Source organism: Mandrillus leucophaeus, unplaced genomic scaffold, assembly GCF_000951045.1.
Source record: "Mandrillus leucophaeus isolate KB7577 unplaced genomic scaffold, Mleu.le_1.0 Scaffold64, whole genome shotgun sequence".
NCBI classification, from domain to species: Eukaryota; Metazoa; Chordata; class Mammalia; order Primates; family Cercopithecidae; genus Mandrillus; species Mandrillus leucophaeus.
In genome coordinates, this window is record NW_012106919.1 from 6,410,504 (window position 1) to 6,424,946 (window position 14,443).

A 14,443-nucleotide genomic window follows, 5' to 3' on the forward strand; every position below is an offset into this window, starting at 1 on the left:
CTGCCACTGCCTCAGAGACTTCCCTTATTCTTTTAGCCCTCACACCTGCAGTTACCTGTTTAACATCTGTCACACTGCTAGACTATACTATAGGCAAAGATGATGAGTGTCTCATTTGTAGCACTAGCACAGTGCCTGGCACATAGGGGATGCTCAAATGTTTACTGAATCACTGTGTAATTGCACTCCTGGCGAATACCAGGTCTATGTGTTATCAAGATCCAGTTCAAATATAATATGCTACTTATGGTCACTTATCAGATGATTTTCCGTGCTCTCTATCTAGCTATCCCAGCGTGGGCTGGGTTTAGGGCCACACAACAGGACTGTAGAGCGTGTGGCTCAAGTGAAGGCAGGAAAGTTAAGAGACATTTTTTCGGAGAATGGACCTTGCCTTTTCTTCTCTCTCTCTCTATCTTATTTCCTTACCAATGACTAAGCCATGGCAGGGACAACAGCTGCCTCAGTCTTTTTACCTTACCCTTAGACCCTAGACATAAATGTCTTATTCTAGAGAATTGTCTGTGATTAATTGATAGGCCAGGCTGTAAGGCTTCCTGGGAACTGAATTATTTGTAGTGGTGTGGTACTTGTTACTATTTCCGAGCTTTTATTACAGTAAGAGTCTATTTAGAAAGTAGAGCCTTGGGCCAGATGTAATGGCTCCCATCTGTAATCCCAGCACTTTGGGAGGCCGAGGCGGGAGTATTACTTGAGCCCAGGAGTTCGAGACCCCTGTCTCTACAAAAAATTTAAAAATTAGACACATGGTTGATGCACGCCTGTAGTCCTTGCTACTCAAAAGGCTGAGATGGGAGGATTGCTTGAGTTTGGAGGTCAAGGCTGCAGTAAGCCATGATCATGCCACTTCGCTCCCGTCTGGATGACAGAGCAAGACACTGTCAAAAAAAAAAAAACAATGAGAGAGAACGAGAAAGAAAGAGAAAGAAAAAGAAAGGAAGGAAAGAAGGAAGGAAGGAAGGAAGGATGGAAGGAAGGAAGGAAGGGAGGGAGGGAGGAAGGAAGAAAGAAAGAAAAAAAGGGAAAGGAGAGAAGGGAAGGGAAGGAAGTGGATTCTTGAAGGAGCTGTCTGTCTCTATCACACGGAAGTTTGTGGAGATGCCAGGCTACTTACCTGTGCTTCCCAGTGCCTCCAGCAAGGCCAGGCACATGGCATTCAGCAAATGCTTAATGAAAGAATGAGCAGGCAAATCTTCAGTTGGGTTGAAACAGGATGCTGTCAGTGATTCACTTATTCTGGGATGCACTTGTTATCAGGTTACCTTAACCTACTTTTATTTCGTGGCAAGAGCCAACTCCCACATGGCTGCATGTTTGGGGTTGGGTAGTGGGTAAGAGTTGGCAGCCCCCTCTTTATCTCACACCTCTTTTCTTCTGAAGTCAGTGTCTCTGAGGAAATATCAAAAAGGAGTGCTCCTTTTGCTGTGCTTGGCTGTGGGTGGAAGCATATTCTAAACTAAGCCTCACGATGAAGTGCTCTCATTACATTTTTGGCTTTGTTTTGAAGGCCTTGTACTTTGAGCATTGGCCACTTACTCAGATTGATTCAAAATGCCAAACCTTAATGGTTTGAATGTCACTAATTCTAATCCAGATATGGGTGAGAGGCAGATGGTGGGAAATGGTGACTGTGGGATCCAGAGCAAACACTGCCCTCCCAGGAGAGGTGATTTAGCAGCACAGGTGGTAACAGTGGCTAGCTGTTGGTCACTTCAGCATGGTAAGGGGCACACCTTGCCATCCTTTGATGGTAGATTGCGCTAAGCTGAGCAGCCTCATCCCCACCAGGATAGCCAAGCCCTCTGGCTGTTCCTTCATGCTGAAAAACAAGAATAGTAGATTTATTTCCACCTCCTGTGTAGTGGCCCCATCTCGCCATCATTACCCCACCATTCTAGCAACTGTAATACCTGGTGCTGTGGACTTTCACCTCACAATTCTCTGCCTCCCATGAGTAGAAAAGGAAGCCAGAGCCCCTGGATCCACTTCAGTCTTTGCTGAATGTCACCCAGATTTGAGGACAGGGGGACCAGAGATCTAAGGGAGAGAGAGCCTGTGGAGGAAGATGGCCAAGCCTGGGGTCCCTATGTGAGGGATCTGTAGGCTCCAGCCCTGTTCTCTCTCTCTTCTCTTAGGAGAAGGTTTCCTGTGATTTTCTTAGTTTTTTCAGTAGCATTCTAGATAATATTTATCGCTTGCTGACTCCACAAATGCTTTAGGCACTTCATTAGATATTAGATGCTTTATTATACATGATCTCATCACAACTGTAGAAATTGTTATCCCTATTTGGTTGATGAGGAAACTAATGATTAAGAGAGGATAAGTAACTTGTCCAATGTCAGTAACAGCACATTGAAGACTGAGGATTTGAACTCAGCTCTCTTTGAAACAGAATAGGTGCTCATTCATTACTCTGCACAAATGCCCACAGCCAGTGCTTATAATACCTGGACTCCGTGGCTCCATTCACTTGCATCATTGCAGTCTATGCTTCCTTCTCACCGTGGGCCGTTAGATGTACTCAGATAAGATAGGGGGAGAATAACTGTAGTCAAGCAGGGTCATTGGAAGAGGGGTCAGATAGGATGTGGAGCAGAGGGATGGTAAAGAATTCAAAACCTAACTTTATCATTGCTCACCAATTCAAAAAACAAAACCAAATTTAGGATGAAGGATACAAATGAGGTCAGAGAAAATCCAGGCCACGAACCTCTGCAGCTCTTTGCCAGCCTCATTCAGAGCTGCCAGCCGAATGTTCAGTGATGATCTGTACTTTGTGTAGCATGATGGCAGCCATCCCTGGGTTCCCATGTGTGGAATGTGCTCGTGCAATTGATTCATTCATCAGGCTCCATTGAGACCCTGTGAACAAAGAGTTGAGGAAGATAAAAAGACACACAAGACACAGGCCCTACCCTCAAGGAGCTCACAGTGCAGGAGGTGAGCGAATGTCTAGATTCTTTCTTGACTTCCATCAAAGAGATGTTCTTCAACATGTAAGATTCATTGGCAATGCCAAAAATGGAATTCTTGAAGCAGAAGGTTGGTCAAGATGACCTCTAAACCTCTTTTCATCTCTAAGCATCTATAATCCCATGAATCCTGCAGCTTAACCTTTGAAGAAGAAATTGCTTATGTCATTACAATTTTCCAGTAAAAGCACAGCTACTGTTAGCATTGAATATTTCAGAACAGCCCTGATTTCGGATATCATGTCATAAATAGATGTGATTGGAAGACTACATTTAGTAATTGGTCTCTTTAAGCATGTGTCTTTCTTCTTCAATAGACTGTTCCCTGAAACCTGTGGTGTTTGCAGTCCTCTGGGCCTTTGCTTCCCTGGCTGTGTGGCCAGGAGCCACTCGGGCTGCTTGTGTGTGCTCCGTGCGTGTGTCTGCTGCTAGTGCTTCCCGGCGGACTGCAGCTGTGGGATGATCATATGCTTCAGCATGCCTTTATATAGTATCTTTTGCCCATGTGGTTGCAGTCAATCCAATTTAATTCAGATCAGCAAAAGTTACTGAGCACATGTGCTAGGCACTGTAGGGAATATAGAAACAAATGGCACTATCAGACATACTCGAGTAACTATAATGAACAAAGGAGACGAGTAAAAGGGAACTAAAGAGGCCTAAACAAAGGACTGAGTGAGAACGGGATGGAAGAGAAGAACTGTGCCTGCAGCAAGGTAGGAAGAGCTGGGAGAGTGGGAAGTGTGATGGAGCTAGCCCAGAAGGACCTAGAGGCTCAGATGCAGCATGTCAGGTGGTGGCCACAGCCAGAGCGACAGAGGAAAGGAGTGGAAGGGAGGGGGCCAGGGAAGGGGGAGACCCACGGGGAGGACCAGGCTTGGGTCAGCGGGGCAAGGGGCTCCTCATTGTGGGTGCGATTGTTTTATAAGGGCAGTGCAGAGTGCAGGGCAGAGTGTGTGTATGTGTGTGTGAGAAAGAGTGTGTGCCTGTGTGTTGGAGAAGCAGCAGTGGGAATAACTCAAGTTAAAAATTCAGGACTGGCAACACTGTTGAGAACGAGGGTTGAATTATAGATATCTTTTCTGAGGAAAGAAGATTAAAGGAGAGGTTTTCTTTTTTGTTTTGTTTTTCATTTTGGCTGTTAGTTTTAAGTAGGTCATTGGAACCTCCAGTGGTTGGAAATTGCAGGGCAAGGGGGTGTTGCATTAGAAGGGCCCGTTCCAGGAGCTCTCTTCCCCCGGTGCTCAGTCCTGCGCTCCTCATGATTTCAGGAGCACACTACTATTTGGCCCCATTATTTTTACATATACTTGCCCGTAACAATAAATCCCAGGAGTGTTTGTAATTGATTAGTACAAATAAGTTGGAGATGAATTACTCTCTTTCTCCCTTCGTTGCAGAGCCCACGTTTCCTTCCAGGATCTGCTCCTCGGTCCCTTTACTCTATTTCCTGGTCATCTGCCCTTTCGTCCTGCTCCTGCTTCTGCTCATCTCCCTCCTCTGCTTATACTGGAAGGCCAGGAAGTTGTCAACACTGCGTTCCAACACACGGAAAGAAAAGGCTCTCTGGGTGGACTTGAAAGAGGCTGGAGGTGTGACCGCGAATAGGAGGCAAGACGAGGAGGAAGATGAAGGCAACTGAACCCCAAGAGGTACCTGCAGTCAGTAAGGAAAGGTGGGGGCTTTTTAATTGGGCTAACCGGGGGTAAATGAATCTTGGTTCTGTCCTCAATGATGTCTGCGGCCTTGGACAAGTTACCTAGGAATCAGAGGGAGCGTTCGCTGAGTGCTTATTGGTTCTATGCACTGTTAGGTGTTCCTTTGTCTTACCTCATCCACCTCTTGTATCCCCCTACCTTGGAACCAGATAGCATCCTTACCCTACATCTCTTGAAGGTTCAGGTCCCTGGGCTGCAAGGAGATTAGAGGCTCCCTCACACAGCCTCTGGAGAGCTAAATGAGATCCTACAGCTATGCCCTGGCGGGGCTTCTCTCTCCTTCTTGTGTCACTTGTCACACCTGCTCTAGGTAATCATTTTCCTCCAGATGAGAGGTGTAGGAAAGGGCCTGATGCCAGCAAGGCAAAAGGAATTGGGAACATGCTTTTTGTTTACCTAAAATCTGTCCCCCCAACAAGAATGTAACTTCCTTCAAGGCAGAAATCCAATTTTCTTCTCCCAGCCCACCTACAAAGGCCCACTCAAGAGCAAGCTCTGAGTAATAGGTGCTTAATTAATATAGGTTCTTTGACAAAATGATAAAACATTTGTAACCTGAGTTTGGGTTTTTTTGTTTATTGTTTGATAAGATTCTTTATTAATTAATTGCTGAGCAAAAACTTTTTAAAAACTCATGTAACAGTACTCCAGTCAGCCCCCCAAGGCCTCGTACCCCTGCTTCCCCCCACACCTCCATACCCCCACCGAAAGGTCCATCTGGCTCCTGGTGCTCAGCCAGTGCCTTATTTTCTTTGGCCTGACAGCACTGGGTGGTATGGAAGGCATTGTTTGGAGGAGCGGGGTTGACAGTGCCACCGTTCCCTCATTCTCCTGCAGGGCTGGGGTTCAGGGGCAGCAGTAGGTCAAGTCTGGTTCCTCAAGGTCTCCTATTCTCAGTTGCAAAAAGCAGGCGGTGGGGGTGGCGTGTAATGGCTTAAAGCTTTCAACAGCTGTCCCCACTGGGCCTGCAGTCCCCTCATCTTTGTTTCAAAAGCCACTCAGGCCCTGTTGTAGCCAGAATTGGAAATCAATCAGTGCCACCTAACAGACTTGAGAAGACACATCTATTTATTATCTATGTGACCAACCGAGTTGCTTTAACACTCGTTAATTTGCATTTCCAAGGAGAGCAATTTAGTTTTAATTATTTGATCAGGCACACACATCCTCTCCAAACATAATTAGTTCCTTCGTAAGGGGATTATTGGTGGCTATGAGCACTCCTACTGTGGACCTACCAGTTCCTTAAACTCATGTCCCTTCATAGCCTGATTTAAAATACTCCAAATCCTTCCTTAAACATGTCAGCACATTTGTTTCTTGTCACCCAGGTAAGGGAGCATATTTTTACAAACAATAAAGCTGAAATGAAGACTTTTTTTTTTTTTTTTTTTGAGACGGAGTCTCACTCTGTTGCCCAGGCTGGAGTGCAGTGGCGCGATCTCGGCTCACTGCAAGCTCTGCCTCCCGGGTTCACGCCATTTTCCTGCCTCAGCCTCCCCAGTAGCTGGGACTACAGGTATCCACCACCACGCCCGGTTAATTTTTTTTTTTTTTTTTTTTTTTAGTAGAGATGGGGTTTCATTGTGTTAGCCAGGATGATCTCGATGTCCTGACCACGTGATCTGCCCGCCTTGGCCTCCCAAAGTGGTGGGATCACAGGCGTGAGCCACCGTGCCTGGCCGAGACCTCTTAGAAAGTATGATGACCTTCTGCCACTATTTTTTAGAAACCTGTATTTTAATTCAAAGGGAAAGAGCGCAGAAGCGAGCCTGGGCCAAGGATCTTGGATGGACTCTGCCGCAGCCCTCTGTGGGAGCACTCTTCCCCCCATCCCTCCTCTCTCCTCACATGGACACCTCCTTCAGCTTCTAGCCCAAACACCTCTTCCCCTTTGAATCCAGCACAGACATAGCACAGAGGAGATGTAAGCAGACAGGGAGGGTCTCCTGGGAATGTAGACATTTAACCAACTTGAGCAATCGGCTTGTTTTACAGCTTCCTGCCTCGCTGCCTGTTTCTTCCCAAGCCCCGTGTGGAATGTGGTGACCTAGTCAGCTGGAACCAGCTCCCGACAGACCCTGGCAACTTCTAGATGAACCCGAGTGAACTTTCCTCATTACCATCCTGAAGTCACTACCCCGAGAGGAGCTACAGCTTCATGACCATAACATGTGACCTATGCGCTGGCAGCATGACTCACTGAGGCTGCGCCACTGGGACCCCTCCCTACATGCACCGATGCACTCTCTCCCCTCTCCATCACCCCATGAAACCCTCCTGTCACTTTCCTTCAGAGACACCGCTTTGGAGAATATTCCCAGCGCTCTCCTTGCTTGTGACAAGTGAAACAAACTCCTTTTGATCAAAACTCATGTTCTTGTGGAGTCATCTGTTACCCACCAGGCAAACAAACCCCGGTTTTTTCAGGGAACAGAGACCCTCAGATATGAAACTGTCCTGGCCAGAGCAGAGCATGGGGAAGTATGAGTTCCCGGGGGGTACCTGCTGCCTGTCAGGCCCTGTGCTAGGAGCAAGGGGTCCTGTGGTGACTCAGACACAGTCCTGTCCCCCTGGGATGCTCACCTTGTTTGTCCTGGATGCTCTGCTTTCATGAATGGGACTTAGAGCGCCTTCGATAGTCTAACCAGCTACATGGCACTGTTTGTCCCATAGGCATCTAAAACCCTCCAGAACTAAAACACCCCCACAGTATTTTCTTCCTTTTAAAGAATAAAATTTACCCTGATGCATTTAGGCAGACATTTTATGCCTCTTCTCTCTCCAATTACATACTCTTTGACTTTTGGTTTTTGAAACTTCCTGGAGAGCTTTACTTTTACTCATTGATTTCAGCTTTTCCATTTCATGCCACCACCTGGTTTTACTTTCGGCTTTTTTGTATTATAAATCCTCCTTGGCAAAAGGACAAGCCTCTGTCTCAGGAGTTGACCAGCCAGGGCCTATGGGCCAAATGAAGCCCACCATCTGTTTGTTTTTTAAAATATAATATATTGGAATATGGTCACTCCCATTCGCTTACATACTGTCTGTGGCTGCTTTCACGATAAAAATGACAAAGTTGTGTAGCTGCCACAGAGACCATATGACCTACATTGCCTAAAATGTTTATTACCCGGCCCTTCACAGAAAACGTTTGCCAGCCCCTGCTGTCCTTTAATGTTCTGTCTCTCTTAGCCATGTATTATGTCCCTGGGAAACTGATCCGACCTCTTGTATCTGAATCTCTTATATATCTGATTAATCTAATAAATAATCTTAGGCTTTCAGGATTGGCATCTAGTCCCAGCCATTCTGAAGTTCCACTGTACCAGGCCCATACTATAGATGGGAAGCTTATCAACCCGCAGCATTTCACATCATCATACTGAGTACCTACTCTGTGCAAGATAAGCTGACACAGAGATGATGAAGGCGTGGTTGCTCTGTTCATTATTTTTATTGTATGGAAATGTATAGAAAAAAACGATTTATAGCAGAAGATGAATACAATGGTATAAAGTCATGTGCCATAATTTCTTACAATTGTACAGGATTTTTTCATCATCTCAGAATTTTACAGCATCTCTATACAAAAGGAATTGTTATTCCTGTCCAACAGGTAAGGAATTAAAGCTCAGAGAGGTTGGGATTTATCCAGGATCACCCAGCCGTATGCAGAAGAGTAAAAGCTCAAATGTAGGTCTGCTGACAAGTCCTGGACTCTTTCCACAATAAACACTATGCTCAAATCCATCGCTATGGGGGAAAATCTGGATATAATAATAGCCACCTTGAGTGGTTGTTATGGTGATCAAATCAGATAAATCAATGGAGGTAAGTTTTAAAACCATATCAAGTCATAAATGAATGTCAGCATTAACCCAAGTTTTTCTAGGACTTAACCTGTCCATGTACACAAATAAAATATAATCAATAGTAATAATCCAAATTCTACAGGCTTTTCCCCCAGGATATTTACACAGGGTCTTGACCATCTACAGTGTCCTTTAGATGTTTCTGGGGGATTCCCCAAAACTCTGGGAATTTTTTTTTAAAGAGAGGAGGTCTCACTATATTGCTCAAGCTGGCATTGAGCTCCTGAGTTCAAGTAATCCTCCTGCAAGAGCCTTCCAAGTAGCTGGGACTGCAAGTACACACCACCACGTCTGGCCTGGATTCTGTGAATTCATATGAGCTCACAAGCAAGTCCATTCCCATGTGGCTCCCTGCAGCTCTCTTGGGCTCTGCAGGCTCCCACTGCAGCTGGCATGCTGAAGCACATGAGATGCCAAGCTGAGTGGTGTTCAGAGGTAAGCAATGAAAAGGGTCTCATTCTCTTTCTGTCTTTACATTACATTCTTCTGTAAGGATATAAATTCAAGATTGTTTGCACCCCTGTGTCTCTAAAGATTATCTTGTGAAAACTGTTCCATTAACATTTGCCCAGTATCTCCTTCCTCCATAGAGTCCAGACACCAGTAAGTCTGTGGCCAGGCTGGGAGAGACTTCATGCTATTCTCTCCATTTCCCATTCCCTGTTCCCAGCAGCCTCTGCACTAACCTCCTCATCACAGGTCCTCTTCTCCTCCAGCAGGAAGGTTACACAATTGTGCTGTTGGGGAGGCTCTACCCCTTGGCAGACAGAGCCTGAGAAGTCTGCATTCCCTGTAGGCTCAGGTGGGACTTCTGTTACACTGGCCATTAATTTTTACTCCTAATAAAGTGCTACAGGCCTTTAGAAAACAGAGACAACTTCATAAAGAAGATGTAAGTTGAATTGGGCTTTAAAAATAAGAAAATATTTTGACAGGAGAAGGGTTAAGTAGGGGTCTGGACAGAGGAAGCCCCATGAAAACTGCAGTGCACAGAATAGCTTTGAGGTTAAGCATCAGATGTATGAAGGGAAGCAATGGTAGATAAATCTGGAAAGGTAGTTAGAGCAAAATTCTGGGGTTGGGGAAGGACAGAAGAACAGATCTTGAACATGCATAATATCTTGAACTTCATGTGGTGGACAGCAGTGAGCCAGTGAATGTAATGCAGTAGGGAAGGAGGATTGAAAAGCAACAGCATAGATGATAGGTGGGGTTGGAGTGAGGACAGCAGTGGTATGAAGGTGAGTCAGGGAAGCCAGCTGGAAAACTGTCTTCACTCTTCATTTGTGTAATGGCTATAACACCAATTTTGTGAGCATTTTGAGTATAGAAAAAAATGATCAGAAAGTCTCAAGTATCTTATCAAGCTCATAGAGGTACCTCCTATGTGTTTGTTAAACACAATGACACATTATGAGACTCTTCTCGTGTCTAATAAATGTTTATTAACCTAGTTTCTACTAGTAAGTGTAGAGATAACAGACAGTTCCACCCATTTATATTAACTGGCTTTCCATTTTTTAAATTTATTCACCTTTACATTTAACTTACTTGTTAGAAATTTGGAGTTTCTACCACATTGTCTCTTAATCCAAGGCTCCTTCTGAACCGGCTCTGACTGCCAAATAGAGATGTTTTGAGTTGAAGCATAATTATCACATTAAACCATTTACCGAGAGAAGAGACTATACGGGATGAGGACAGTGATTAAGAAGTTTCTATGTTATAAATAACCAGCATAGGAAAATCCAAATTTATTACTCCTATAAGGTCACATTGGCAAGGGCACCGAGAGGGTGTGTGCTTCCATTTTAAATTGGCTTTTCAATAATAGGATTCTTGGTGGACTTATCTCACCCTAGTCCCTTTCTGGGGACCTTGTGCTCCAGCCACACCAAATTACTTGCCAGCTAATTACTCCCCAGGTCTCCACCAAACATGCCCCTGATTTTGTATCTTTCATTTGGAAATTTTCTCCTCTTGTGTGATCCTATTCATCCCACTCAATTGACTTCAATATGTGTTTATGCTAAGTGTGTCCACATAAGATACCAGGGAAAAACAATACTGTTTGTTCTTTCATTTGCATCTTCTGGGCTGGATCATGTTCATATAGAAAGTTGTGATGCAAACCAAGATCTCAGAAAGCTCCCTACCCTATCTCATGCCCTTTGGTAATTATAAGATTTTGAGCTCCCATAAGCTTATCTTGGGTCCTGTCTCCCAAAACCACACTCTGCTGGGAGGCGTTTCTTGGTGGCCTGATGTGCATGCGTGGCACACAATTACATGAAAGAGAAAGTAATATGGAAGCTATCCTATGGCACTGGTGCAAGTTTAAAGCCTGCTACCTTTTGCTTTTTATTATTTACATACGTACTTCTTCAGTGTGAGGGGTTTTCAACATTTTCCTCATGATAACAGTCATTATTGAGAGGCTCAGGCCAATAAAACAAATACATACTACGACAATAGCAATAAATGTTCTTTGATGACACGCATATGTATATATGCAGTGAGTTTCTAATCAAAACATATATCAGTAATAGTTACTTGGGTACAATAATACTATAGACCAGGGATCATAAACTTAGCTGTTTCAGCATCTAAGGTAGGTAAATGAAGAGAAAGTATCGGTCTGGAGAAAATCCTTACAGAGGGATGAAGATTAGAGCAATTGGAGCATGCATATCTATTGAAAGGCACTTAAGTTCAACATAAGATACAAGACATTGTGCAAGGTAATCAAAACACTTTGAGGGGTGGAATTCTGTTCCTTGTAATCCCTGCATCACATCCTAAAGCCATCAATAAATGCTAAAACTCTGCCACCAAAATAGCATCTGAAGGTTATGCCTATATCTTAAAATTGTGAGTTATTGGCCTATGGTTTCTTCTAAAAGCTTCACTGTCTTACCATTTTAAAATAGTTCTAAAATACATGTCAAATTGATTTTTATATACGGTAATTTTTGTATAAAATATGAGGTAGAATTCTCATGCACTGCTGATGGGAATGTAAAATGGTACAGCTGCTATGGAAAACAGAATGGCAGTTCCTCAAAGATTAAAAATAGAATTACCATATGAGCCAGAAATTTCACTTCTGGGTATATACCCAGAATAATTGAAAGTAGGGGCATGAAGAGATATTTGTATACCCCTGTTCATAGCAGCATTACTCACAAAAGCCAAAGATTGGTAGAAGAAACCCAGTGTACATCAATGGATAAATGGATGGATAAATAAAATATGGTATATGAAAAATAATGCAATATTAGTCATCTTTAATAAGAAAATAAATTCCAACACATGCTATTGACATGGATGAACCTTGAAGATATTATGCTAAGTGAATAAGCCAGTCACAAAAGGACAAATGCTATATGATTCCACTTATATAAGGTACCTAAACCAGTCCAATTTATAGAGACAGAAACTAGAATAGTTGTTGCTGGGCCTGAGGGAGGGGCGATAGGGAATGATTGTTTAATGAGTTATACAGTTTTAATTTGGGAAGGTGAAAAAACTTCTGGAGATGGATTGTGGTGATGGCTGCACAGCAATGTGATTGAACTTAATACACACTGAGATGAACACATAAAAATGGTGAAAATGGTAAATTTTATGTTACATATTTTACCACATTATAAAAGTGAGATAAAGATCATGGTTTATTTTGCTCCATATGATTATCCCATTGTTCCAGGACCATATTTTTAAAAAGAGCATTCTTTCCCCACTGTAGTGGCATCCATAACATAAATTAGGTGAATGTTATGTTTTTATGTATTGTTCAAGAAATCTTTGCCCATCCACAATAGTCTGCAGTAATACATTAAATCACAACCAATCATGATTTAATAACAATTTACTACTGAGCATGATTTCTTACTACTAACCATGATTTCTTACAGGGAATGCAAGGTTGGTTTAACATTTAAAATTTAATCTATGTAAATCAGTACATTAACACTTAAATCATCTCAATAGATCAATAAAAAAAGAATTTAATAACATTCGATACTTCTGTTTTTTGTTTTTTGTTGTTTTTTTTTTAGACAGACTCTTGCTCTGTCACCTGTCACTCAGGCTGGAGTGCAGTAGCATGATCTTGGCTCACTGCAACCTTCGCCTCCTGAGTTCAAGGGAGGATTCTTGTGCCTTAGCCACTTGAGTAGCTTGGATTACAGGTGTGTGTCACCACACCTGGCTAAATCCATATTTTTAGTAGAGATGGGATTTCGCCATGTTGGCCAGGCTGGTCTCAAATTCCCAGCCTCAAGTGATCCCCTGTCTTGGCCTCCCAAAGTGTTGGGATTATAGGCATGAGCCACCACGCCCAGACTTAACACTTATTCTTAATAATATTTCTCAGTAAACTAGTAATAGAGGGGAACTTTCTTTTTTTTTTTTTTTTTTTGAGGCGGAGTCTCACTCTGTCGCCCAGGCTGGAGTGCAGTGGCGGGATCTCGGCTCACTGCAAGCTCCGCCTCCCGGGTTCCTGCCATTCTCCTGCCTCAGCCTCCCAAGTAGCTGGGACTACAGGCGCCGCCACCACGCCCGGCTAATTTTTTTGTATTTTTAGTAGAGACGGGGTTTCATTGTGTTAGCCAGGATGGTCTCGATCTCCTGACCTTGTGATCCGCCCGTCTCGGCCTCCCAAAGTGCTGGGATTACAGGCTTGAGCCACCGCGCCCGGCCGGGAACTTTCTAAAATTGATAAAGTATATCATACTTAATGGTGGAATATTAAATGCTTTCTCCCATAGTTAGGAATAAGATGATAATGTCAACTATCACTATGTCTGTTGAATATTATACTGGAGGTCCTAGCCAATGCAAAAAAACAAGACAAATAAATATAAGGTAAAAGGATTAGAACAGAAGTTAAACTCTTTATTTGCAGGTGACTTGATTATATTTGTAAAAAATCCAAAAGTGTCTCCAGACAAGGTTGCTGAACACATGATGAACATGTTGATCAAAAATGAGCAAAAATGCACTACATTTTTGTATATTAAAAATCAAAAATTGATAAATTAATTTGAAAATTACATTTATAGCAGAAAATATCAAATGCATTGGAATAAATTTAACAAAAGATGTGCAAAAACTCTACATTGAAAACTAAAATATTTTGCTGAGATAAAGAAGACCTAACTAAACAGAGATCCCATTTTCATGAATTAGAAGGTTCAATATCATTAAGTTGTCAGTTTTCTCCAAGTTGATCTATAGATTTGATGCAGTTGTTATCCATGGGGAGGGAGTGGCAATTTTGCTCCCAGAGGACATCTGGCAATTTATGGAGACATTTTGGCATGTCTTTACAACTTGGGAAGTGCTACTGGCATCCAGTGAGTGAAGACCAGGTCTAGTACTGAACATCCTACAATAAACAGCACAGCAGCTCTCCCCAACAATGAAGAATTGTCTGGCCCCAAATTTCAGTAGTGTCAGGTTGAGAAACTGTAGTTTAATGGAATCATAATGCAAATCTCAAGCGTTTTTTTAAGAAATTGACAAGCTCATTTGGCATTAAATGGAAATACAAATTATCTAGAATCGACAAAACAATATTTAAGAATCAAAACTTGGAGGAATTATATTCTCAGACTCCAGAACATTCTACAAACTATAATAATTAAGACCATGTGGAATAGGTGCACAAGTAAACAAGGAAACCTAAGAAGCAGAATAGAGTTTAGAAATACAGATACACATACACATTTCCATTATAGGTGCTACTATACTGGGGAAAGGATGCTCTTTCTAATAAATGGTGCTAGAGTAATTGGATACTCATATGGGGGGAAAACAAACCTTGACATCTATCTCATGTTATAGG

At 42.9% G+C, this 14,443-nt stretch overlaps 1 protein-coding gene and 1 long non-coding RNA gene across 4 annotated transcripts in view; one reads left to right on the forward strand and one right to left on the reverse strand.

Annotated features, from left to right (window-relative positions):
• Nucleotides 1-7,088, forward strand: part of CD101 (CD101 molecule) — a 34,590-nt gene extending 27,502 nt beyond the window's left edge. For 2 of the 3 annotated variants that reach the window (XM_012000839.1, XM_012000840.1), the window contains exons 9-10: nucleotides 4,397-4,671; nucleotides 6,744-7,088. In XM_012000839.1, coding sequence (XP_011856229.1) covers nucleotides 4,397-4,638 — 242 coding nt within the window. In that variant the 3' untranslated portion in view covers nucleotides 4,639-4,671; nucleotides 6,744-7,088. Of the gene's footprint in view, nucleotides 1-4,396; nucleotides 4,672-6,712 lie in introns of all 3 variants that reach the window. The other variant, XM_012000838.1, reaches the window with a different exon arrangement.
• The window catches only part of LOC105554383, a 33,737-nt gene that overhangs the window by 3,751 nt on the left and 15,543 nt on the right, over nucleotides 1-14,443 (reverse strand). Inside the window, exon 3 of the long non-coding RNA XR_001008321.1 lies at nucleotides 2,664-2,886. This is a non-coding gene — a long non-coding RNA (uncharacterized LOC105554383). The remainder of the gene's footprint in view (nucleotides 1-2,663; nucleotides 2,887-14,443) is intronic.